The sequence below is a fragment of the Canis lupus genome, chromosome 1 (assembly GCF_003254725.2).
Source record: "Canis lupus dingo isolate Sandy chromosome 1, ASM325472v2, whole genome shotgun sequence".
Taxonomy (NCBI): domain Eukaryota; kingdom Metazoa; phylum Chordata; class Mammalia; order Carnivora; family Canidae; genus Canis; species Canis lupus.
In genome coordinates this window covers 99,052,150-99,077,765 of record NC_064243.1, presented here as the reverse complement: position 1 = coordinate 99,077,765, position 25,616 = coordinate 99,052,150, and the positions used below count along the sequence as shown (strand labels likewise).

The 25,616-nt window shown below is 41.5% G+C and overlaps 2 protein-coding genes across 5 annotated transcripts in view; one reads left to right on the top strand and one right to left on the bottom strand.

Annotated features, from left to right (window-relative positions):
- The window catches only part of LOC112644913 (centromere protein P), a 218,030-nt gene that overhangs the window by 112,701 nt on the left and 79,713 nt on the right, over window positions 1-25,616 (top strand). The window lies entirely within an intron of this gene.
- On the bottom strand, window positions 996-25,023 carry ASPN (asporin). Its single transcript, XM_025423685.3, has 8 exons — window positions 24,753-25,023; window positions 18,018-18,296; window positions 14,854-14,966; window positions 10,769-10,982; window positions 9,565-9,675; window positions 5,041-5,134; window positions 4,492-4,630; window positions 996-2,261 (listed from the first exon to the last, which is right to left on the bottom strand). Exons 2-8 carry the CDS (start codon window positions 18,265-18,267, stop codon window positions 2,064-2,066), a joined length of 1,119 nt encoding a protein of 372 aa, XP_025279470.1. The 5' UTR covers window positions 18,268-18,296; window positions 24,753-25,023; the 3' UTR covers window positions 996-2,063.

Here is a 25,616-nt window from a genome sequence, read left to right as displayed (position 1 = left end):
TTTTCTTTACTTTTTTAAAGTAGGCCCCACACCCAACATGGAGCCCAATGTGGAGCTTGAATTGATGACCCTGAGATCAAAACTTGGGCTGAGATCAGGAGCTGGAAGCTTAACCAGCTGAGCCACTCAGGCACTTTCATTGTATTAATCAAACTTTGATCTTGTCCCTATAGTTTTATAAAACAAAAGTAGCTGCTTTGCTCCAGGTTTCCAAATTTGGGTCAGAATTTAGAAATTAAGTAAATTTCCTGTAAAACATTGTTCTCAATCAGTTGCCTTTGGACTCCACCCTCACTACTTGCACTTCCCTGCCCCAACTCTCAGTGTCTGCAGACATTGTTGGTTGTTGCATGTGGGGCTAGGCACGCGGGTGCTGCTGGCATTTTGTGGGCAGAGACCAAAGGAAAAGACAGTCCACCCCCTATCCCAATCCCAGAACAGTCCAGCCATGGGTGCCAACAGTGCCAAAGTTGGGGACCCTTGCCAGGAAGAATAGACCTATTTACTCATTCCTGACCGGGATGGTCAAACCCTCCGCTCCACCTTACATATATGGAATATTTTTCTACTACCCTCAAAATTATTTAAAATCTAGTTTTTGTGGTAGTTTAAAATAAAGGTGATTTTGGGGATCCCTGGGTAGCTCAGCTGTTTAGCGCCTGCCTTTGGCCCAGGGCGCGATCCTGGAGTCCCGGGATCGAGTTCCGCGTTGGGCTCATGGCATGGAGCCTGCTTGTCCCTCTGCCTGTGTCTCTGCCTCTCTCTCTCTCTATGTCTATCATTCATTCATTCATAAATAAATAAATAAATAAATCTTTAAAAAAAATAAAGGTGATTTTGTTTCATAGCACAAGCATAATTTGGAGTATTTCAGTAATGGTCCTATGCGAAAGCATGAATACTATGCTAAAAGTGTTATATATATGTTATAGTTTTCTGAAAAAATAGTTTTTATTCCTGGATAGGAGAAGAAAAATTAAACCAAAGCACAAGTATTTTATTTCAAGCCAATATTTTAATTTTTTTTTAATTTTCTAGTTCTGCCTATGTTGAATGTAAATAAAAAATACATAGGATACTCTTAGCTTTTATATAGACCTTTAGTTTCTTTGTGTTTTGCTTCGTACTCTGTACAGTTGTATCAGTTGTGTTTACAGAGTTGTTTCCTTTATCATACTTGAGTAGACAATTTGTGTAGAATGGACAATGTCTAGACTCCTCCAGCCAAGGTCTTACAAGGGACATCTTGAAAGTACTTAGCTTTGAGGTGACATTGCCCTATGACCCAACAATTAACGTATTGTTGAAAGCTTATAATAACTGAGATAATAAAGACTGTGAATTACAGATTTTATATAAACACTCATGTATTTTTATGGAGGTTTTATAATCAGGTAATAATAATTAAATTAAAAAAAACTTTGTGCTATAATCTGAAACCAGATGTTATGAATAGCATCTGTCAAATTGATAATAAACACGGAAGGCCTTATTATAAGGAGTTTAACATAAAGACAGTAAAGCTCTAAGATAGGAGAATGTGAATAAGATTATATGAAACCATACTTCAACATTAACAGAAAGAAGTATTACAGTACTACTCGAGTTATTAAAGAAAGAATAAGAAGAGTGTAATGTACTCTTCTCGTAACCATTCTTGTCAATCTTGGTTTGCTAACATAACAGCAAATAAAAGAGCACAAATTTTGCTAAGTCAAGCATTCCAATTACAGTACAGTTCTTTTTTAAATGCACTTGATAACAAAGTGTTAAAAACTGAATGTGTTATTTTTTTTGTTACTGAGAAAAGAATGTTCAAGCATATGATTTATACAAAATCATTTGTATACAAAAGGAAACTGCAGTAGATGCTTGTTTCTCTTGATCCTGATGTAGCAATAGTTTTGCAAAATTCTGTTGAAATTTTTTGTCATAAAGTAAGTCAGACTTACCATTTAGGAATAGTTTTTGCTTGTTTGCATAATACCACCATTTTTAATAGAGTTCAAGTATTCCAAATGTAACACTTCTTAAATTTTATATTAAATGGATATTACTAATTACTACTTTCTGAAGTTCCCGAGCTGAACGCTCATTCTGCTCACAACACAGCGGAAAGTTGCAGGCTGCACTTCCCAGTACCTCACCGGATTGTTGGATAAACTTATCGCACTGTATAAAGATTTCTTCATCTTCGGTACTGTTGGGCAGAAGTCATTCACTCCCACTTTTGTAATTGAATTAGAGTGAAGGAAGATTATCTGTGGCAGGAGAAAAGAATGGATTAAAAGTACACAATAAATATAAAATTAAGAGTTTCATTTTATAGTCCACATTTGATCATGGGTTCATTTGTCCATTTATTTCACACTGATTTGAATGTATTTCTCTTAAAATATATCTTTTTATGCTTGTTAAATATTTATGATATGTAGATATCTTTTGTGATGCACAGAAGTGCTGTGGGAGTGTAGCACATCAGAGTTGTCCTGCTGTGGCCCAGAGCACATGCCTCCCTCCTCCTCTCCTCTTACCTATGTAGCGGGGTGTGTGTGTGCACTTACTGAAGTGCCATGTTTACAATACTGTGTTTTAAAAGTACTAATGATGAGCAGAAGAATGAAATTCAGTGCTCCCAAGATTAGGTTTTGTAAATATGAATTGTTAGCATTTTCTTTGATCAAGGCAAAGAAATGTAAAGCTGCTTTTTTGTAAGTTGCTTTATAGAAAATATGTCTGTTAACAACTTGAATACATATGTGTAATACAGAATCAGTAGTCAAATCTTTATTTGCACCAATGAAAAAAAGAGATTTATAACTATGTATATGTCTTGTGACGCCTGGATGGCTCAGCGGTTGAGTGCCTGCCTTCAGCCCAGGGCAAGGTCATGGTGCCCCAGGATCGAGACCTACATTGGGCTCCCCACATGGAGCATGCTTCTCCCTCTGCCTGTGCCTCTGCCTCTCTCTCTCTCTCTCTCTCTCTCTGTGTGTGTGTCTCATGAATAAATATAACTATGTATATGTCTTTTAAATTATTGCTCAGAATGGACAGTATAGGGTCTTCCCTCCATCCCCTTTAACAGCCCCTTAAATTCTTTGGTCTTTTTGGCAACTGAGATTTCTGAGAGAAATTGAAGCCTTTTGCAGGCAAAGCTAAGGTACCAGTTCTGGCTAGCGTTACCTCTACATTGTGCTTTCCATTATAGTGAGATTGATCTGAGCCCCCTCCCCGTGCCATCTGTCAGTGTTGGGGATTCTGTGACAGGTGCTTTGTATGGTTCATGCATGTTTCATGTGTTCTTCTTTAGAGTTCTCTTTTTTTCTGTGTTCTAATTCTATTCATTAAAAAAAAAAACAATGAAAAAAAAATAAATAAAAAATAAAAAAAAAACAATGCTAGCCAGAATATAGGTAGATTTTAAGAGCAGCCAGAAGTTGGAATCAGAGTAAATTCTTAACTTGTGAATAAAGAATGCAAATTGGGGGTAGCTTAAGAAAGGAAAGACTCAGGTTATGCTCACTAGTTAGATATTTAAATGCAGCATTTGAAAAAGTAAAACTCATAGCCTTGAGATGAACATCTGCTTATATCCCTTCCATTTTGATGGCTTTTGTCTCAGAGAACTGTAGTGAATAAAACTTATTTAAAGATAAATTGGGAAGAAATCTAGAAAAAGCAAGGGATTCAAGGCCCAGTTTTTATTTCAATGTGGTTTTGCTTCTTGGAAGATGAGGATGTTGTAAATCAAGGAAAACCCATGAGAAAAGTGGACTAAAGTGAAATGGGATTAAGTAGGGATTCTTAATTTGAGGAACATAGATAAAAATCTGGGAGATCTGTGAAACTCCTAAAATTATGTACAAAATATTGTCTTCATTTTTTGTTCTTGGGAGAATCTAAAACTTTATCAGATGCTTCAAGGACTCTAGTGTCCCTCCCACCTAGTCAGGAGTTGCTGGATTCAAACAAAAAGGTTCCTAACAAAAGAAATGTGAATCTATGACACTCCAAATATTGACTTTTGATTATTCTGACCTCAAGTTTTAAAAATCATATATACTTCTAATCTAGCACCGCACTGGTAATGAAAATGCCTGGGATCTTGTCCACATGATCTTCATGAAATGTTTCCAGAATGAAAGGATAGATGATCCTCCTCGGATTACTCCTAACCAGTTATGCCTTTGCATAGCCCCTGCCACCCCTGAAACCTGAAGTTAGCCAAACCTGAAGTTAGCCTAATGTTGCCAACAGTAGCTGTGGCTTCAGCAGTAGGAGAACATGGAGGATGGAAGGGTACCTGAGCATTTTAGCTACAGTCTGCTTAGAAGCCAGATCTTAAGAACACCTCTCAGGCAACCTGCAGAGTCATCCATGTGAGTTACCCTTGCTGTTTGCCTGGTGTGTGCTTCAGATACTCGTATGTCTCACAAAAACAAAGGAGAGTATTAGTATCTACAAACCACAAGTGCAAGAGCATCTTACCTGCAGGTACTTGAGCTCCTGTAATCCTGACGGGATTTTCTTCAGTTTGTTATTCTCCAAGTGTATTTCTCTGACTCGTGGTATATTAGCAAGACTTCCATTTTCGATATCTGCGATTCTGTTGTTTCCGAGGCCCAGCCTAAACATGGTGTGAATTGCATCAACTCTTAAGCAGATGTTGATAGTTGGCTGAAGATACCACAGTTGTGTGGGAAATAGAAGCTGGACCCATCTGTGCTCATAGAAAGGTACTTCATGCTTGCACTTCCTAACCTATCTCCAGCTGTGATGGCTGTCCTTCTCCTCCACTATCACTAAACTCTGTAGCTAACCTTTACCAACCAGAAGGACATCTGAAAAGTTCTTTCCCTTATTTCACTTGCTATCCCTCTACCATCCCCACGACAGAGTAAGGAATAGCTATCCCTGTTCATTTTATCTTCGTGACACTGACAGACTTGATTAGGTCCCTCTGCTTCCCCCAGGGGTCTCATTAGTATCTCTATTGTATCACTACCACTTCTGAGTTGGGGTTAGAAGAGTTTTTACCTTTGCAGGTCTTTATAGCGTTTAAAATCCTCGAGTTCCACAGTTGAAATTTTATTATAGTCTAAGTGAAGCTCCAGTAAAGTTGATGGTAGTTCTAGGAGTAAGAAAAGAGAGCGACATGTTAGATTGAGTAAAGCCAAGCCCCCATGGATTATTTATGTACTTGTTAGGTTTCACGCTGTAGACTTAGGCAGTCTTTAAGGGATCATTTTTTTCGACGTTTTATTATGAAAAATTTCAAGCACATGCAGAAATAGAAGCTACTGTCATGAGTCACCACACTGTAGTGTCCAGTTTTCCACATGTCTTTCATCCACCATGTTATTTGTCTGTCATTGGCTTGTTCATGTATTTGTTTTTCTTCATTCACTTGTTTTTTGCTGGAGTATTTAAAATCAAATTCCATACATATTGTCATTTCATCTGTAAAGGCATCACCAGATGTCATCAACTCATCAGGTCCTCTTGTGTCTACATAACCATCTTGTCAGTGTTTTGGCTAATGGGATTTGAGGTGATACTTCAAATACGTTGTTTTACAGTTGATTTGTTCAGGTCGGGATCCAAATACAACTTTGCGGAATGCATTGGGTTCCCCCATCTCTTAAAATTTCCTCTATTATTAAATATACACTTCTTCCTTTTTCCCTGTCTTGCATTGATTTCTTTCAGATACTGATTTGAGATACTTATTTGTGGATTGGACTAATGATGGCTTCCACATATCATTTATTTTATGAACTAGTGGTTAGATGTAGAGATGGGATTAAATTTAATAGATCAGCCTTTCACCTGAGGATCTTAGGGTTTGTTGATGAGTACTATAAGATCATTGTTTCTTTATGACTGTGAAAATGGTGATTTTCTGATTTTTTCATGCATAATGCATTTATCAGGTAGGACTCATATCTAAAGAATTTTCCTGCATCAATTATTTAGTGACTATGTAATACAATTTTTACAGAAAAGGCAGCATAAATGCTTGCTTCTTTTAAGTAATGAATTGGTGCAATGCCCAGAGATAACCAGTGAAATTTTTTTTTGGTATTTTTATGAACACATGGGTTTTTACTCTGTTTGATATATTGGATCCATAAAGAGAAGCATCCACAGTGTAACCTGGCACATGCGGGGTACCTGATGACTGTGGGTACCTTCTTCTCTCAGCCCTGTATGTTCTGACCGCAGCCCTCCCCAGATCAACCAGAAAATTAAATCACACCTTATTTTATTAGGCTTATATATATGTATATATAATGTGTTACTTGTCAACAATGGGTTCTAGTTCGCTACCTGGGGAAAGTATTCTTTTTTCCAACTCTTATTAAAACATTTCCTTCCTTTATTAGTGGTTAAGACTGTTGAAGGTAATTGAAGCATCCTTATAAATATCAGTACTCTTGCTGGCTGAATTTATGTTGATTCCAGAGTCTACTTTGGGTTTTAAAAGTAAAAAAACTAGAGAGCAAGAAAACAATTCTAAACTGAGAGAGTAAAATAAATAAATAAATAAATAAATAAATAAATAAATAAATAAATAAATAAAAAAAAAATAAATAAACTGAGAGAGTTCTGATTTCTTGAATTCTGATGCTTGACTCCAATATGTCAAAGAAAGGAGGGGAGGTTCTGTTTCAGAGAACTTACTTATATACTAGTTGAGTAAATCCATCACACATACAGAAGTCAATAAAAAAGTATCAGAGTGTTCCAGCCTATTGTAGAATATGTTGTAGCAACTCAGAGAAATCTGTTCATGTTTTTTTTTAACTTTTAATTTTTTTAAAGACTTTATTTATTTATTCATGAGAGAGAGAGAGAGGCAGAGACACAGGCAGAGGGAGAAGCAAGCTCCATGCAGGGAGCCCGATGTGGGACTTGATCCCTGGACCCAAGATCATGCCCTGAGCAGAAGGCAGATTCTTAACCACTGAGCCAACCAGGCGTCCCAAATCTGTTCATGTTGAGCAGTCAGGGAAACTTTTCGGAAGAGGGTTTGTAGAACTTGAGGGGACTGTTCCCTTCGCTAGGGTGTGGAGAAAGTAGATAGCCCGAGAGAAAAGGGGAGCCCCTGGAGGGTAAATGAGCAATGTAGGAGTTTGGGTGAGAGCTCAGTAACCATCAGCAAACCCTAGCGTGCTTCATGCTTTTGCACAGATATTTCTATTCCCACGCGGTCAAACTGGTGCCTTCTTGGGACACCTGGGTGGCTCAGCGATTGAGCACATGCCCCTGGCTCAGGGCATGATCCGCGGTCTCAGGATCAAGTCCCACACCAGGCTCCCTGCCTGGAGCCTGCTTCTCCCTCTGCCTGCGTCTCTGCCTTTCTCTCTCTCTGTCTTTGATGAATAAATAAATAAAATCTTAAAAAAAAAAAAATAGGTGCCTTCTCTCCTCCATGCAGTACTCTTCTGTAGCAGAGTTTTCCAAATGAACCAGGAGAAGGGCACACATTTCACTCAACTTGTGTTAATGTGTCAGGTCTCACTTGTAAGGGCCCTCGGGACCTCTGCCTAATTTCATCCTGTCGTGAGGGGTAGTGATGATCAGATTTCAGCAGTCAGCCTTCACATTTTAGCAAATAAATGATAAAAACTTAACTGGCTTTTTTTTTTTAATTTTTATTTATTTATGATAGTCACAGAGAGAGAGAGAGAGAGAGAGGCAGAGACACAGGCAGAGGGAGAAGTAGGCTCCATGCACCGGGAGCCCGACATGGGATTCGATCCCGGGTCTCCAGGATCGCACCCTGGGCCAAAGGCAGGCGCTAAACCACTGCGCCACCCAGGGATCCCTTAACTGGCTTTTGAATGTGGTAAAGACCTTGAAAGAGTAGTTATATAAGTTGAGAGATTTAATTCCAATTTAAATTTCCAAAGATAGTGGCACCTGGGTGGCTCATTTGGTTAAAGCTTTTGCCTCTGGCTCAGGTCATGATCTCAGGGTCCTGGGATCAAGTCCTGCTTCGGGCTCCCTGCTCCATGGGGAGCCTGCTTCTCCCTCTTCCTCTGCCCTTCCCCCTGCTTGTGCTTTCCCTCTCCATCAAATAAATAAAAATTTTTAAATAAATTAATTTCTAACGATGGGATACATTCCTTAAGCCTTTGGAAAAATCTTGAAAACATCATGAGAAGTTAAACCTTCATTTTTAAGGTACACTGAAAATTGAAGAGAATTGCTCTCAGGATGTGTTGCAGGGCAGGAGAGGCTGCTGTTGGGCATAGCCCTGGGGCAATGATTGCCAGTCTTTCTCCTCCCTGACCCTCCTGTCCTGCCCTTTGCCTACCCCTCTCTTTCATCTGCTATCAGCTTGTCAGAGGCATTTTATGTATGAAACCTGTTAGGTGGCATATATTTGTGTTGGTGGTGGTGTAAAGATGAGAAGTAAATCATTTTGGGTATCTTGTTGAAAAACCGCCATCTTATGGAAAGCTAAATAAGGGAGCTTTTTAATTGTGTCATTCTGAATTAAACTGATTTTTTCCTGTATAAACAAATTGTCTTTCCACTTTTGTTTTATATGATTTTCCTCCTAAGTGGAAGATCACCACTTGATTCCTAAGAGCAGCTTTGTTTAGTCCTTTAACTTAAGAGTTGATGTTTGTTAATCTTCTGGATCAGGTGAATAGTAGAAAAAAATTTCGATGAAGTATCTGCTTTTTCTGTGGACACTGAAGGACAAAGCTGTTTGCAAGGAAACTATACTATTAACCACAGGGATTATTTCTGACTCAGGTCATCATCATAGCAGAGAGAAAGCACCCCTGTCAGAGAAGAGGAACAGATTCTGAGTAGGGTTCCCAAGAAAGGAGAACCTCTCCAGCTTATCGCCACACTGAGAGCTTTCAGTAAAACATTAGAAAACTGATCCAGTAGCAAATTTAAGGAGCATTTTATTTTGAAGCACTAGGCTTTAGGTTCTGTCATAAAGAGCAAGTCTCCATCGTGTCAGGCTGGGGCATTCACTGGGTGCTTGTGAATTAATCGTACAGACCTTTCTGTGCATTGGCCCATTAATATGCACAGCACCTGAGTGGATAAACGGGATACAGGGTGCACACACTCCCCCCAACCCCCAAATCCAGTGTCTGCCCTGGTCTACCCTCCAGGCCCCTTCCCCAACCACTGCTGCATGGCTGGGGAAGGTCCTCTGGCCCCTTGCATCTTCCCTGACCACCTTCTCTAGAGAATGTGCACCTTTAGCAGATACTTCACAGAATGACGGGTATAAATGAGCAAATGTTAGGAGGGAGAAGCAATAAAAAGTTCATACTTCTTAATGTTTATTCTCATTGGGGAGACAAAAAGATTCTGTTCTCACTGGAGGGGGAAAAAGGCACTATGTAGGGCTCTTTATGTTTGTGAAAAAACAGGAAATGTCACAGTACCCTGACCACACACACTGATATAAAGGATTCTGACTGACTTGTGGTTTTGACAGTGTATACAGTTTACAGTAATACATTTCATGGTCATTTAAAGGTGACAATGTTTTAAAATACCTTATCTTAAATAAATACAAACCTTTAGGAATTGAGGTGAGTTTTGCTTCTGCAATTCTGATATGGAACACTGTCACTCCTTCAAATGCCCCTGGTTCAATCCCATTATTATCCAGAGGGTTTGCGCTCATTTCTGTGGAGACAAATGACATAAGTTAGCATGCAGCCATTGTGTTTGGAGGAGACCTAGTGCAGGCACAGACATCCCAAGAACATTGAGAAGTTCGAGTTTTATCCTGCACCTTTTTCACTCCGGGTGTTAATTTCTGTGTCTATCTGTTCCCCTTTCTGTTGCTGTCAGTAAAAGACGGCTTTGTAATACATATGCTTATGTTACAGTAGATTAATACTAGAGTAGATTTCTTATATACAATATAAAAGATTTTTGCTTTGAATTACTAAGTCAGTGACTTGTTATCAACTTTGTTCTGACCATGAGCATGATATTTTGTTATATTAATATTACATTAGAAAAAAGATAATCCCTCATAACTTAAAACATTTGTTTTCCAGTATACATTTGTCACCTAAGTTTTTAAAATTATTACTCAATTAGAAATTATTTGATTAACAAATATAAGTTTGAGGAGATGTCAGTAAGTGAAACTATTTGGTAAATGCCAGGCATTTGCCTGACCTAAGTGAGGAAGTGAATGAGAATATCGATCTAGAATTTTAAATGAATCTTTGAGAGGGAGGTGGCATGATTAGATAGTGGGCATTAGAAGTAAAATATGGTGGAGTTTACAATGTCACAGGAAATCCTAAGCTCAGCAGTCTTAAAGCAGGTATTGTAAATTAGATATACACTGCAAATAATCTCTGAATTAATTTTGTACATTGTATTAGAGTAGTTTATATAATACATTAAAAATACTACCTTTTTTGGTGTAAGCATAACTATTATTTTTGTTTAAAATACTACCTTTAAATTAAAGTCAAATAACAGATTTTGCCAGTTAGGAAGAAGTCAGAAAACTGAAACCACAATAGGTGTTTCAAAGGGGATTCTTGAGAGAGTGTGTTACAAATGTCATATTTTTTTAAGGGCTATAAGTGCTGTTTGATACTTTGATTTATAAATGGCTTAGCTAAATAAAGATTTTTAGATTTAAAAAGTTAATTTTGGAAATTACGAGTCTTAAACAAATTGTTGGTAATGAAGATCTCTATCTTTGCATATTGCATATAATTCCAGAATGTCTCATCCAATTGCATAAACTTACCTAGAACATGTAAAGTATTCATTCCTTTGAATGTCTCCTTTTGTATTTTCTTAACTTTGTTATCATGAATTCTGAGTTCTGCTAGTGACTTAGGAAGATTAAATGGTATTTCGCTTAGTTGATTGTGGGACAGATAGAGCCTCCTCAACTTCTTTGTGGTTAGAAAGGCTTTTGGGTGAATCTTTGTTAGCTTATTGTTGTTCAGAATCAAAGCCTAGATAAAGCATAAAGAGTGACACCATATTATGAAGTGGACATGATTTACCAATATTCTGCAGTGATTAGCCACTTGTGGAAACCCCTGCAAATTACATCATTCACATACTTTATTAACTATGTAAATAATTCCCCAGTCCAATCTAACCAAAAACAGATATTTACTACTGAGTTGGAACAGAGTGGTTCCGGGCCTTTGATTTATCTTTCAGTAGGTGATGTGTTCATGCAGTCAGGCCCTCCCTCTCTGGTGCCCCATTTCCCTTCATAGAAGTGATTGATGGTATTGTTTCTAAATATCTCTTGAGGGGGTTCCTGGGTGGCTCAGTTGGCTAGGCCTCGGACTCTTGGTTTTCAGCTCAGGTCCTGATCTCAGGGTCCTGGGATTGAGTCCCACTTGGGTCTGCCTGCTTGAGGATTCTCTCTCCCTTTGCTCCTCTTCTATCCCACCCCCCACTCAGCACACATACTTGCAAATAAATATCTATTCAGCCACACCAAATATGTTTTTGTATGATTTTTATCACCTTTTAAAACCTTAACCTCTTTTATGTTTGCTAATGCGAAGTATTTTTCCCAGAGTGGAGGCCTATAGGAGTAAACTGCTACAACGTGCCCTTGGCATGCAGGCATATCTCAGACACTGGGGAGGCAGCAGAGCTCCTGAGAAATGCCTCAACCCCTTCAAGGGCCCCGTAAGAGCAGCCTCGGAGCAGCTCCACTCCCAGACAGCAGCCCAGCTCTGCAGCGTCCAGAGTCAAACCCATGAGACGTGTGGACGGCGCCTGAGCTCAGTGCCTGGGTGCGCTGGGCGACAGGGGCTACACCATGTGTCCCAAGAGCCATAGCTGGTGGCTTCATTCCTAGGGACCTTTCATCCCTCTGCTTCCTTTAAAGAGCAGCTCTAGAATTGTTCCGTTGATGAATTTTGTCACCAATGCCATCCTATCCCAACCTTCCCCATGTTTCCAGACTTGATATATGCCCTTATAGTGTTACTCACGGGATGCTTCTTCCACAGAAGAAATACACATGCTTTGGGAGCTAAACTCCCTTCATTATTCTCTTTACTGTAGGCTTTTTTTTTTTTAAGATTTTATTTATTCATTCATGAGAGACACAGAGAGAGAGAGAGGCAAAGGCACAGGCAGAGGGAGAAGCAGGCTCCATGCAGGGAGCCCAACATGGGACTCGATCCTGGGTCTCCAGGATCACATCTTGGGCCGAAGATGGCGCTAAATTGCTCGGCCACCAGGGCTGCCCAACTTTTTTTTTTTTTTTTTTTTCAAGTAGGCTCTACATGAAGTGGGGAGCCTGATGCGGGGCTTGTGCTCATGACCTCAATATCTAGACCTGAGCCAAGATCAAGAGTTGGACAGTCCACAGACTGAGCCAGCCAGGAGCCCTATGGACCCCTCTCTGCCCCTCCTCTCAGGCGAACTGTCCGTTGCAGGTTTCACCTGGAGCAAGGTTGGCTGCAGAACTGGAATCAGGAACGTGTCCATTTAAGTGTGTGCTCTTCCCCTTTGGCTGTGCTGATGTCTGGGGAAGAGTGGAGTTAGAACTTGCTGAGTCCTTACTCAAGCCTATGATACTAAGTTGGCAGAAGTGCTCTCTCTCCTTTACCATGGAGGGAAGGGAGGGACCTTTGTCCTGTTGGGCCCTGTATCCTGCTGTTCTGCCACGGTGGGCACTTGTTTAGGCCACCCCTGCCAGGGCTGCCAAAGGGAGTGTGTACCTCAGTAAGATTCAGCTGTGTGCATGGCAGTTGTTTGTATCCTCCCCGTGGGATGTGCAGTTGCCAGAGGGGCCTAAAAGGAAGTGTGAGGAATGCAGAATGGAGTGAGTGCAGATGGAGGGCCACCTGGGGCTACCCCTGCACCCTGGCTTAGCAGAGTATCTCCAGTCACAGCAGACTTGCAGTGTTGGCCTTCACATAGAAGTTCCAGAAGTGGCAGTCACAGAGCCCCCAGCAGTGCTTCCAGAGCCGTCTCAGGTGCATTCATTCCCCTGAAGAGCTGCTCTGAATCCCATAGCTTTGTTACAGCTGTTTCACAGTAGGGGAAGGCCAGGCTGAGCAAGGCAAGGCACTGTCCTGGTGCCTACTTCTGATGGGGTTATGGTTTGAGCCGGGCCGGCCTGACTCCAGAAGCTACTGCCCCTCCCACACAGTGCCACATAAACTGACCAGATGGAAACTAAGGGCTAACACAGCTCCTGACACCTTTCAGTCTCCTTTCTCAGTGAATAATGGGAGCACAAGTGGGCCAAGTCCCTGAGATACTCCAAAAAATGTAATAAAATTATATGACAAATGAAATTTTAAACTCTTTATAATATTAGTATTGAATACAGCATTGGGGGCACTTGGGTGGCTCAGTGGTTGAGCATCTGCTCTTGGCTTGGGGTGTGACCCCAGAGTCTGGGGATCGAGTCCTGCAGGGCTCCCTGCACAGAGCCTGCCTCTCCCTCTGCCTGTGTCTCTGCCTTTCTCTGTGTCTCTCATGAATAAATAAAAATCTTTAAAAAACAACAACAACAACAAAAAAAAAACAACTTGAGTACAACATTAATTTATTCTTGCAGTTGTGTAGCTCAATTTAAAGTTGAAGAAGCATTCATAGGCTGTATTCTTTTGAGAATTAATAATGGCCTTGCCATTCTCCAGAAACGTCTGTGATCTGAAGTTGGTGGGATGAACTGGATAGGTTCTTGGTGGGATTGTCCTAATATTTAAGTGGCACCTCAGTTATAAGATAAATACATGCTCTTCCAAACGTTCTTTTTTTAATACGAAAACTTTATTACATAGGGAGCCCTACCAGATCTAAGCTGTGTGCACACTATATTTGAAGGGGAAGGAGCAGTCATGGCCCTTGGGAGCCCAGTCCTGGCAGCACAGGAAAGCATGGCTCTGCCGGCAGGGTAGAGCACATTCCTTGTCCTTGTGCAGCTGACAGGAACTGTTTGCACTGTGGGACTGAATAGTTCCCTTTCCCTGCCTGCTGGGGCGGGTCCTCAGGGTCCATGTGCTGACCCAAAGGTGATGGGAAGGCAGGGCGGCCCTGAAGAGGACAGGAGGAGAATAGGCCTACATGGGTGGCTGATATGGCGTCTCCGCCTTCTCCTCTCAGTGCTATAGCTGCCCTGGACATGACAGGCCTTATATTTCCGCCCTCCAGCACAGCACGAGAATGTGCAAACATGGCCTCAAAGGGCAACCTCCACCCTCCCACCGTGGGGAGGGGAAGAATGGATACACCCTCCCATGGCTGTGATGTGTGGAATCAGGCTCTTCCCAAACCCAGGTCCAAAATAAATTAGAAATTTTACTTGCTAGAATCTGGAGGCTTTAAGTGTTACATAGAAAACCAAGAATCCTTTAAATCTTGGAAAATTAAAATATTAATAATTATAAGGGAAAATTATTTTTCATTTTTAAAGTCCGAGGGAAAAAAGCCATACAAGATTATTAATTAGATACAATACATTTCCTACTGTCAGATTTATGCTGTCTTCAGATAAGTCAATAGATTTTCTTATACTGTATGCTAGTGAGTTCTTAGAAATAATCATCATCTTAATCATTTTAGTGTATAGTGACTGATTACCTAAGTAGATCACAAGCCCATTTTAGGACCATTTACTTAAATTCTTAGCTCCTTGCCTTTCACTTGGCTTTTGTTTTAATTAACATCACTTGAATTAAATTGAATTAATTCTAATTTCTCATGAACTAGAACACTACTTAATATCAGGGATTTTGTCATTATTCACACACAGAAAAGTAAGACTTGTTTACACAAAATATGAGTAATCCTTTTAGCAGTGATAGAGATTTTCACTTAAATATGAACATATATTCTTACGTAAAGTGAAGTGAGTCCTTTAAAATCATTTTCTTTGATTTCCTTAATTTTATTGTTTTGAAGATCAATCATTTGAGTATCAAATGGAATGTTGCTTGGGACGGAGGACAAACCTGAGAAATAAACAAACATGTTATTCACACATTATATGCTGAGGAGGAGTTTTCTAATATAATAGAAATACATGTTTGTTAAAATCCATGGTTAGCATTACGAAACAACAAACACATTACTCTTTGGAAAGGCTTGAAGACCTTTCCAGGTAACTTATGTATTTTTGCAAGGTGTCTAGCTGGGTCTAGCTGTCACTGCTCCTTTGCACAAGGTGACAGATAAGGAGGTAAATTAAGGTGTGCTAATGCAACGGCAGGCAGGTGACCGCCACTAACAGGCAGCATCTGCTGATGCACTTGGGCTGAGGAGCAGGAACATTCTCTGCTGCTTCTCTGGCTGTAGTAGGGCTGAACTGGAACCTGTGGGTTTTGATCATTTTAAGAAGCCTCAACATGTAGGAAGTTGTGCTTAGAAAATTAATTATTCTCATGTACATTCTTGAGAATGTTACTGCATATTTCCTTTAATAATGAACTCCTCTACTCAGTTATTTGATTTACAAAAACTTACTCCTCCTTAACTCCCTGTTGATGTCTGGATGTGCAATAGACCTTTGCTGAAACCCTCCCCCTCATTGCTTTGGCTGGAAGCTCCCTGGGCACCCCCCTGTCAGTTAGCACTCCTCCTTGCAGGTTCAATAGTGGCTTTCTTTCTTTCAGCTCAGGTTAGGGTACAGTTGCATTGTGCTCTCTGGGTAGGTGCTCAGTCATGTTAGTTACATTACTAAAGACTTCATTGTTTTTTCCTGTCTTGAATTCAGTAACAGAGTAGGAAATTACCAAGAGCGGTACATGGTGCATTTCTTCCTTACTTTTCAGGCTTTCCCTAGATGGCCAAGCATTCCCACCCTGCTTGTTGTCAGACAGGCCATTACAGTAGTTAGGCTTGACAAACATGGGGCCTTCTTTTTTCCCCCAACATTTATTGTAGAGATGTTCAAGCATTCAGAAGAGTTGAAAGAATTTTACAGTGAAAACCCCACATTCTTTCTACCATCAACATTTTACTACACTTACCATTCACTCATCAATTCATCTTTTTTTATGCATTTTACAGGGAGTTTCAGATGTTAGTATGCTTTCGGGGGAGCCATCCTTGCTCCTTTAAAGAGCAGGAGTATATTTAAAAGCCCTGGGGAAGGGTTTAGTATCAAAATACTGGGAATGTCAGCACTTGACTCTGAAGCCCTGAGTACTTTTCCCTCCATAGTTTACAGTGATGACTCACTCTTTTGCTTTTACTAAGTTTAACCATAGATAAAAAGGCGGGGGGACTTGGCAGGTTACCAAGGTAGTTGTTTTGTTAGGAGATGATATTGGTCTTAGGAAATGAAGTAGAAGGTCTTAGAGGAAGCTGGCAGCTCTGCAGAAAGCGAGCACTGGATAACTTAGACTTGTACAGACCTTGCTCACCCCACCCTTGATAAAATTGGAAGCTCTGAAAAGAGATTCATTTACTGAGGGAGAAAGAGTGATAGGGCTCCAGACCCTATTCATGGTTGTCCTCACCTGAGAGAGGTGAGGTATGTACCGCCCACAGTGCTGTATCAGACTCTTACAGATAATTCATAGGTAAATTTTGTCAGGTAGATTTTTTTCAAAGCTAAATATCTAAGAGACTGTGCAAGGAACACACAGTTTCCAGCCAGATGGCTGAGGTAGTAGTTGGGTTTTTTCTCAGTTCTGTGGTGACAGTCACATCCTAGAACAGAGCTGCACAGTGTTTCCACCCAGGTCTACAAGTGGGAGCAGGTGTGGAGGCTACCACACGAGGATGGTCTGTGCCAGAGATGAGTGTCTCCCTGGTCACTCTTCCCCAGAGCCTGTCTAGTTTGCATGCAGCTGCGTTAAAGTGGATATATACGTTTTCATCCTGACTTTTGCCTTACAAAGTGCTTTCACTTGCACTAACTCTACATACTTATGGTGAGTTTTTCCTGCCTGTGATGCAGCTCAGAAACAATGGCACATTCTGCTGTTTCTTAACCCTGGCCTATCTTTGCCCCATCTGTTCTGGCTCTTGCATTTCTCCTCTCTACTGCTCTTCCCATTCTGATGTGCTTCTACTCAAGCCATTCTTGGACCTTACTTGCAGCTTGTCATCTCTTCCTCATAAGATATCAAGACATTCCCAGTGATACTAGCTTATCATAAGCTTCTTTTTTAATTAATGCTTTTTGCTCCCTTCTCTCAGTTGTCCCTCAAACATGTACCTTATTGAAGTCTCCACAGTGGATTGTAACAAGCTTTGACATTGCCACAAATGCCGTGGCAGTGGGAAGTAAGTCTAAAGCTGTCAGAGGCACCAGCTGCTCACATGTACCCTAGAAGTGGCCGTCATGGGCCTCCAGGCTCAAAATGACAGATGTGTGCCACACCTTGGTTTCCCACAGTGGGGCAGGTCTGAGCATTCCCCTCTTCTGGAAATGGCCAGGTACAGTGACCCCTGGTGTGCATTCCCCATCACACCTCTTCCTGAGTGGGGTATCAGGGTACCCCTCTATCTTTCTCATGAAGAGAGCATTTTCACTAGAAATATTTTAAAAAATAAAGTACTCAGAGAATTCTGCATTTTTAAGACTTTAGAAAGTGATTTAGTTCAATCACTTCAAGACAGTTCTAAGTCTAAATCATTCAAAACAAAGAACATTGACTTTAAAATGTCTAGATTAGAGATTTCACAAACTCTATAACCTGTTTATTGTTCTAGACAGGCTATTTGTAGGATATTAGTAGGAAGCACACTGTCAACCTGCTGACATCCTGAAATGAAACCAGTGATGTCCATTCTCTCTGAGGGAAATTGAACCATTTTGATTCAAATTTGAGAAGGGAATGATGTTCTGTATATGAAATTCCCACTGCTTCCCTTGGTGTTCTGGATTTTTAAGATAAGTTTGGATGTACTTTGGGTTTGTTGTATTTTCAAAAAACTTAAATGAAAAATTGCTTTACAATTAGCTGATTTTTGAAATTTCAGTGAGGATTCCTCCTGTCCTTTTAATTTTGTCAATGGTATTTTCTCCAGAACAAGTTGCGAAATGTTCTTACCTAGATCAGAGCAGTGTACAACTCTTGAGTAGCACTGGCATCCAAATGGACATGTTGGGAACAGATCAAAGGGGAAGAAGGGGTTAATTGGCTCTCTTGTTGGAAAAAGAGAGTTGTCATCATCAGGGTCGCCATCCATTTCATCTTCCGTGTCCTTCAACATCATGTTCTTCAGCATCATGTATGAAGGACGAGATGATGGCTTGGCAGAGCACAACACCAGGAGCACGAGGAACACGCACTCCTTCATATCGTCTCGTGTCAGGGCCCAGCCTACGACTGAGGAGACACTGAGATTAAGTTAAAGTTTAAACAGAATCCGTTTTTGCATCTGAGCATTTCTCAGAGCTGGTAAGGGCGCAACAAAATGGCATTCTGACCTGTTGCTAGGATGAGAGTAAATTTATAAAAAGTTCTTAGAAAGCAGTTTGCAAGTATGCATTGGAAGTTTTAAAAATATCTTTATTTTTCATCCATTAATTCTTTTTGTAATCTAGTCTAGGGAAATAATTCTAATGTGCATAAAGATGTCCATCACAGAATTATATGTAAAGCAAAAAGTTAAAGATAATACTAATGATTAAAGCAAAATAGTAAAATAAGGTATATGTATCCCACGGAATACTTTTGAACCCATAGAATATTTACACAGAAGCTTAAGAATATTGGGGTGCCTGGATGACTCATTCGGTGAAGCATGTGCCTTTGGCTCAGGTCGTCATCCCGGGGTCCTGAGATCGAGCCCCACATCAGGCTTCCTGCTCAGCAGAACGTCTGCTTCTCCCTCTGCACCTCCCTGCTGCTTGTGTGCATACATTTTCTGTCCGTCTCTCAAATAAATAAATAAAATCTTTAAAAAAATATGGAGCATTGTAATTTTGAAATTACAAAAAGGCAAATATAAAACAATCCACATGTAAAGTATACTCACACTCAAACAAAAACTTGTCACAGATATAGCTAATTGACAATCCTGGGTAGTAAAACGAATGACATGAGTCGTCTTTCTTTTTTTTCCCCCCTAACTTATAATGGCTGATAAGTACTACTCTAATACCTAGGAAATTAATGAGTGCTTTTAACAACAGAAACAGATGATCATACTTGACTCCCTACTCCCCATATCTTTGCATTACCTTAATATCTATGTCCCTTTTTAAGTAAAACCCACATGTCCCCTTGGCCTCACATCTGGAAGTCATCTATAATGACCCCTCTCTCCCCACTGCCAGCCTCACTCTCAGACTTGGTCACTTTTTCCACAGTGTACTTGGATTTCCTCCTTCTAATCTGTTCCATTGTCTAATACCTGATCCAGAGCATCTGAGGGCCAGCCTTTCTTACTCTTTTCTTACCCATCTTCCTACTGAGTTCTATTTGTTTGGTTTTTTGAGGGGCGGGGTTGTTTTCAGTTGTATTTTTAAAGCCCACACAAAACTGGAACAAATGATTCAGAACCTTCTGAGCATAGATCTGTTTTCATCTCATGGCAGATTTTCACATAGGTGTGTTTACATATTATGGTTTTGTAACTATCATTTGTGAAGCATAGTCTTTGTAATTTTTGAAAATTAAAAGCATTATGAAATCATCTAAAACAGACTTATGCTGGTCTTCTCTTTGGGGCATGTCATTGGCGGCATACAGATGCCCATTGGTAGGGCCGTGCCCTGGCCAGAGGGCGTGCACACCCTCCCAAGATGCCCCTTAGCTAGGTCCCCAGCAGTGCAGCTGGCCTGCTGTGCCTGAACACCACCGCGCCTTAGCTACCCAGGACTTCCAGACTCAGTCCAAGCTGGTCCAGTCTCAGGAAGACCTGGTTCTCCAAATCCTTGAATCACACCAGCTGCTTTCAGTTTCCCAGAACCCAGAAATCAGCTTTAACCTCTCTCCATGGCCTTGCTCTTTCTGGACTTAGGCATTAGAAATGAATTAAAGTGTTCATCTGTATGTGATATGCCTTTTAATCACTAGGAGAAGATGAAAAATTCTATCATTAGTTATTAACCTGACAATTAACGTTATTTAACTTTTAGAAATCAAAATGGCAATGTGAACACTTTTTCCACAGGGTAGCTGGATGTCACCAGCCAGATACGTGAGATTTCTCTGTGCTAACCCACACTTGATTACACTAAGGACAGGACATTCCTGAGAATGGCCAACACTTTTAATAATTCACTTCAGAACCAGCCCTGGCCTCCTCCTACTTCCCTGCCTTATGGAAGCATCAATGCACGTGATTCCAGACACGCCCCCACGTTAACAGGGAGGCACAGGAGGCTTCTAGAGCTTCAGTGCCCCCTACCCCCAAGGCCAAATAACCAAAAGAATTAGAACCCGAGGTAGAGCTCACACTCCCAGCCTGTTGTCTGCGTTTTCTCCTGCCGACTATGTGGGAGCACACTCTTGCATCCTAAAATGCAGTGGCCTCGCCCACACACTCTGTCCTCTCTCCTTCTCCAGCCAGTCTGCACAAGAAGGGGTGCGTGTACTGCTTGGGCTGGGGGAGCAGGTGTGGGCGTGGCTGTGTGGTCAGACTAAGCGGTGCAGAAAGCCTGTGCTGGCAGTGTCTGTCAGCTGGCCCAGGGATGGACAGGTTCCCACTGTGTGTCCGGTCCCCCAGGAACCCTGACATGGGCACCTGGGAAGGTCAGCTGGGCTCCATTTCCACTATTATTTCTGCTTACTGCATACCCAACTTTGATCCACTGTGTTTCTTGACCTTAGGCTTCTGTGTGATTCCTGGTTCCCAGCTTCACTTTGACCTTCCAGAATCCCCATTCCCCAGCTCCTTCAGCCCTGGATGGGTCCTTAGCCACCCCAAAGCTTGTCCCTGGTACCATCTTATTCTTTAACGTTGCTCTGCAGCTCTGTCTTCTATGTCCACAGCTGCCCCTGGCTCTGCTCTTGCTTTAGGTTGTTGCAGTGTCCCAGTGGGCATCTGTCAGGGCCCTGCTGTGTACCAGCCACAGTGTTAAGGTGCAGAATCTGTGAGGTAAAAGCCCCTCCCTCCTCTTCTTCCTTCTCTTCTTTCCCTCCTCAAAAAATAAAATCACAGCTCCTGATCTGTTACTCTCAGCCAAGCATGGGCTTGTTGTAAAAGCCAATGCTGGAATGTCAGGAGCATTCATGGAAAAACTAACAAATGCTTAAGTTAGTAAAGAGAGCTGAACTCCAAGTAGGCCGTGCTGACTGTGTGCCCTGTGGCCGGCACTTTGGAGGTATCTCCAGGTGTGTGGTCCCCAGACTTTAGAGCAGAATTCTTCACGAGAGGTCTGTTTACTCCTCATACCCTCAGTTTACTGTTAGAGACCAATGGATATAAAACCATCTATAAAACACACACTAAGAGAGTGAAGGATTATTTTTCCTCTTTTTAGGGGCATATTTTTAAAATTATATTGGTTTTTAGATAGTTTAAATAACAGCCTGCTGACAGAATTTGCTCTAGTCCTCCATATATTTTTGCCTTTTCCCACAACTTCTGTAGCATCAGACATTGTGTACAATCAAGACTCAGCAGTGCCCACCTGGGGAATCCTTGGGGGCCATGGTTTCCTGAGTCCTACCACCAATTACCCTGGTCCATGGGAGATGAGGAGTTTAATCAAGAGTTATTTTTAAATTGCTGGGTTGAGTTTTAGTACTTTCTTAGAGAAGAGTAGATACACGGGCTTGTAGGTTCCCAGTCTAGACCAGAGAAATCTATGTAACATGAATTCTACCTGAAATGATAGACCTAAGAAAACCATAGAACCTTAACAAATATACTTAATAAGAGAAACATGTCAGAGCTCCAAAAAGTAGGAAGCCAGGAACACTTCTGGGCTTTCTCTGGCCTGGCCATGGGGTTGGGGACTGGCCTGACTCCCCCTGCCCAAACCAAGCAGTGCCTAGGAGCCAGGTGGAGGCTAGGTCTGGTGTGTCTAGTCAAGAGGGACAGCAGCAGTGTGAGGCGGCCACACACAGGTGAAGGGGAGGGGCAAGCCAGGCTTCAGGGCTGCAGACCAGCCCACTCATGGGGTCAGGAGGTCCCTGCCCCGGAGCAGGTGGGGACACTGGCTGCTAGAGCGGTGGCAGGTCTGTGGTTGCTGGCCGGTGGAGCAGCACCCTTGTTCCTGCATCCTTGTTGAGGGAGGGGACCTGTGGAGGCCTAGTTGAAACTCCCTTCAGGTGCTGGAGCCTCCCTGGAGCATGCTGGGTCAGTTAGCGTGTCCTCTCTCTACTTGCATAACTCCAGGGAGTGCTCCTCGAGGGGCATCTGTTCCACTGTTGTCCATCTGTGCTTGATGGGAAATCCTTTATATTGAGACCAGAAGTGCCTTCTCTCTGTGCTACTGCTGACTTCTGTTAGCCATATAAGATTAATATGACCTTAGCACTCTTTTACATCCTGGCTCCTTAAGAGAAGTCAGGTGAGCCTTGATTCCATGAGGAATTCACCATTTACACCATTCATCTGAGGTGATAAAGTACAAGTGAGGGTAGGCCCCAAACTTTGCCCTATTCTACTTGACCAATTTATATCTGTGGAAAAATATTGGGATGTCCAGGAGGGAATGCTGTATAGCAGTGTTTTTCCCTATTATTTCAGAAAGAATATGGAATATTATTTAAAATAATGTGACTTCTGGTTGTCTTATTTTTTAATTTTTGAGTTTATTATATTTAGGCTTAAGTTCTTATTTGATTAGATTGGGCAGTAGTTAAATTAGGCTATTTTTAAAACTTTGTGTTTTGTTCTCAGGAAGACTCAGTGTTTCCCCAGTTTATACCAGTTTTACCAGAGTTTATTACTCATGGAAAGCTTTGGACTTTGGTTTCAAGTTTCTTTTAATCAGAATACTATCTGGAATAGTATTTCAGTGCTACTGCTGTTCTTAATAAGCCCTGGCTCATTGGAGCCAGGAAGGGCCTCTGAGACATTGCTCCCACTTTTACAGCAGAGGGGCCAAGGCCAGCCTCCTCACTCTGCATTGCCCTCCCCCTCTGGCCCCCCGTGGCTCCCCCAGGCAGGCCCAATCCCACAGTGACTTCCAGACAGTAACCAGACTCCCTTCAGAGAGGACAGGCACGCGGTTTGGCTGGGTTGTCAGGACTGGAAATGGAGCTAAGAAGTAGCTTTCTGAATTTGCATAAACTCCTATTTTCCACTTAAATGTTCCACAAACTTAGAATGGAAAATTTGTCTAAGTGAAATGGTATTTCCTCTCAGACGCTATTATTAGGAAAATAAGTTACTGTGTTTTTAAATCCCGTGCTTAAAGGTCTGCAGCTTTTCCCCTTGGCTGACCCATCCCTATCAGTTCGAGAGTGCCAGGAGTAGTTTTCAGGATGTAAATGTGACCAAAGGTGTGCTACCAGAGGGCATCGGGCTGGGGCTGGGTCAGTCAAGGCTGAGCCCTATGTGTGAGCAAGCAAGGAGGTACAGCATCCAGACATGCACGGGGACACTTACAGGACCTTCTGGAAGGAAACGGACACCTTTAAAGACCACAGTATCCTTAAAGACATAATTATCTTTACCCCAGAAGTATCAATTGCGTCTGATAAAAAACTGTTGGCTGCCTTTCCTCTTAATCCAGTTTTTGATCCTCCTCAGTTTTTCAGTACATCTTAACAAAAACTCCTACCCTTTTGTTCTCTACCATCTCCTACGGTGCCTTGAGACTTGTGTGTGTAAAGTTAATCTGACCTTGTAAAGTTAATCAGGCTTCAGATCAGGTACCCAAATATTCTTTTTTTAGTGGAGTAGCTGGTGGAAACAAAGACTTTCTTCCACTACACCGTGTTGCGAAATACCAAAAACGAATTAAAAACATGAAGGTACTTTCACATGTGTGTGGGCTTGTGTGATTTCTTTGCAGTTTCTTTTTAAACAACTCAGTGATTCTTGGTGGGATTGAAAAAAAATGACAACACTTGATTCTTAGAGAGAGACAGAGCCCTGGGGTTTCTCTGTGACTTGAGCTGTGGCTGCCACACCTCTGAGCACGCTGACCAGACGGAATGCTCTGCGTCAAGTGAGCGAGTAGAGTATCAAGTACACGGTTTAATTTCTCATCATGTAAGACTTAATTTAAGAATTTACTTTGGGAGAGGAAAGAGGAAATCTTTATTTTAAATTCTGGCAAAGGAGTTCTGTGAAAAGAAGTTTCTGATCTTTCCTATTGGATATGGCGCTAGTTGAAGGATTGCAGATAACTATTCTTTCTTGGAATTAGATGAACTCCCCATTAACTGTCCAAGGCCATCTTATTGCATAAGAATAAGGAAGACATTTATCAAGAAAAATAGGAGACTTCAAATGTGTACATGAAACTGATATTTGAATAATTCATACATTTTGAAAGAAGTATTAACTGTCTGACTCCATGTATCTGTGATAGCCCTGAACTTCATCATCATTAATTATTTTAAGATCATGTTACTCTCCTAAAAGAACATTGTATGTACAAGATGTTTAGGCGATTTTTAAAATCAGTCATATTTACATTTATGGTGAAACATAATAACAGGTTTTCATTTAACTGTAAAAGTCAGTTACATGAAAATAAATCCACCCCATATAAAATTCTAAGTTATGTATTTAAGTACTGATTTTTAAGGGATTATGCAGATAAACTCAATCATATAATTTGCAAGCATTTATGTTAATAACATTAATGTCCCCTTAGTAGCAACTGTAAAATAATTGTTCCCTGTACATGAAAAAAAGGCTTGAAAACCTACCTTGTAAGAAGAGGGTCAGTCCTCTTGCGCAGAAGCTCCCAGCACGTACTGCGTCTTTGTAGTGTCACTGCTCCCAGGTGCTGGGGAAGGAGAGGTGAGAAGGGGTCACATGAACGGAGGAACACACTGCTCCGGAGCTTGCTGTGGCTGCGCCCTGGCCGACACCAGAATACACTGCTTCCACAGATTAGCCCATGGTAGTACTAAGGGGCGAGATTAAAACTTGTTACTGCTCATGTGTTTTCCATCACTGTTTGTATCGTAGCCAAGACTTCTAGCTAAACTCTAGACGTCTACTGGAAGATTCTGAAGAAAAAATGAGAGTTTAATAATGCATGGCAACTGGCCATTGAAAGTGCAGTCAAAGTCACTCAAGAAATACCTGATTTGAAAAAACACTTTATGAAATTCTTACATGAACAAATACTGATATATTACAAATTTAAAAATCACTCACTCCTATAGACTAACAAGATATTTACAAATCTTGGTAAAAAGTACTAACATCACTGAAGTGTAAACCCAGCTCCAAATACACCTGAGAGGGGGCCATGCTGCTGCCTCGTTCTGATAGCTGAAGCCATCACACCAAGCATACTCACCCAGACTTTGCACAGGTGGGCCAGGTCCCTGCACACTGGGCCCTGCCTAAGTCCCTGGCCCTATATGAGGAGCGACTAGGACCCGCGGCTCCAGGGCACCCCAGCTTGGACTTTCCCTCTCCAGGGTAGATCAGCTGTCACCACGGGCATTTAGGGGCACATGGCAGCAGGAGGACACCATTGTCTGGAAGGACAGTGTTCACTCACATTACCATTCACTCCTGGGAGAATGCCCAGTTCCCATAGCAGCTGGGACCTCATC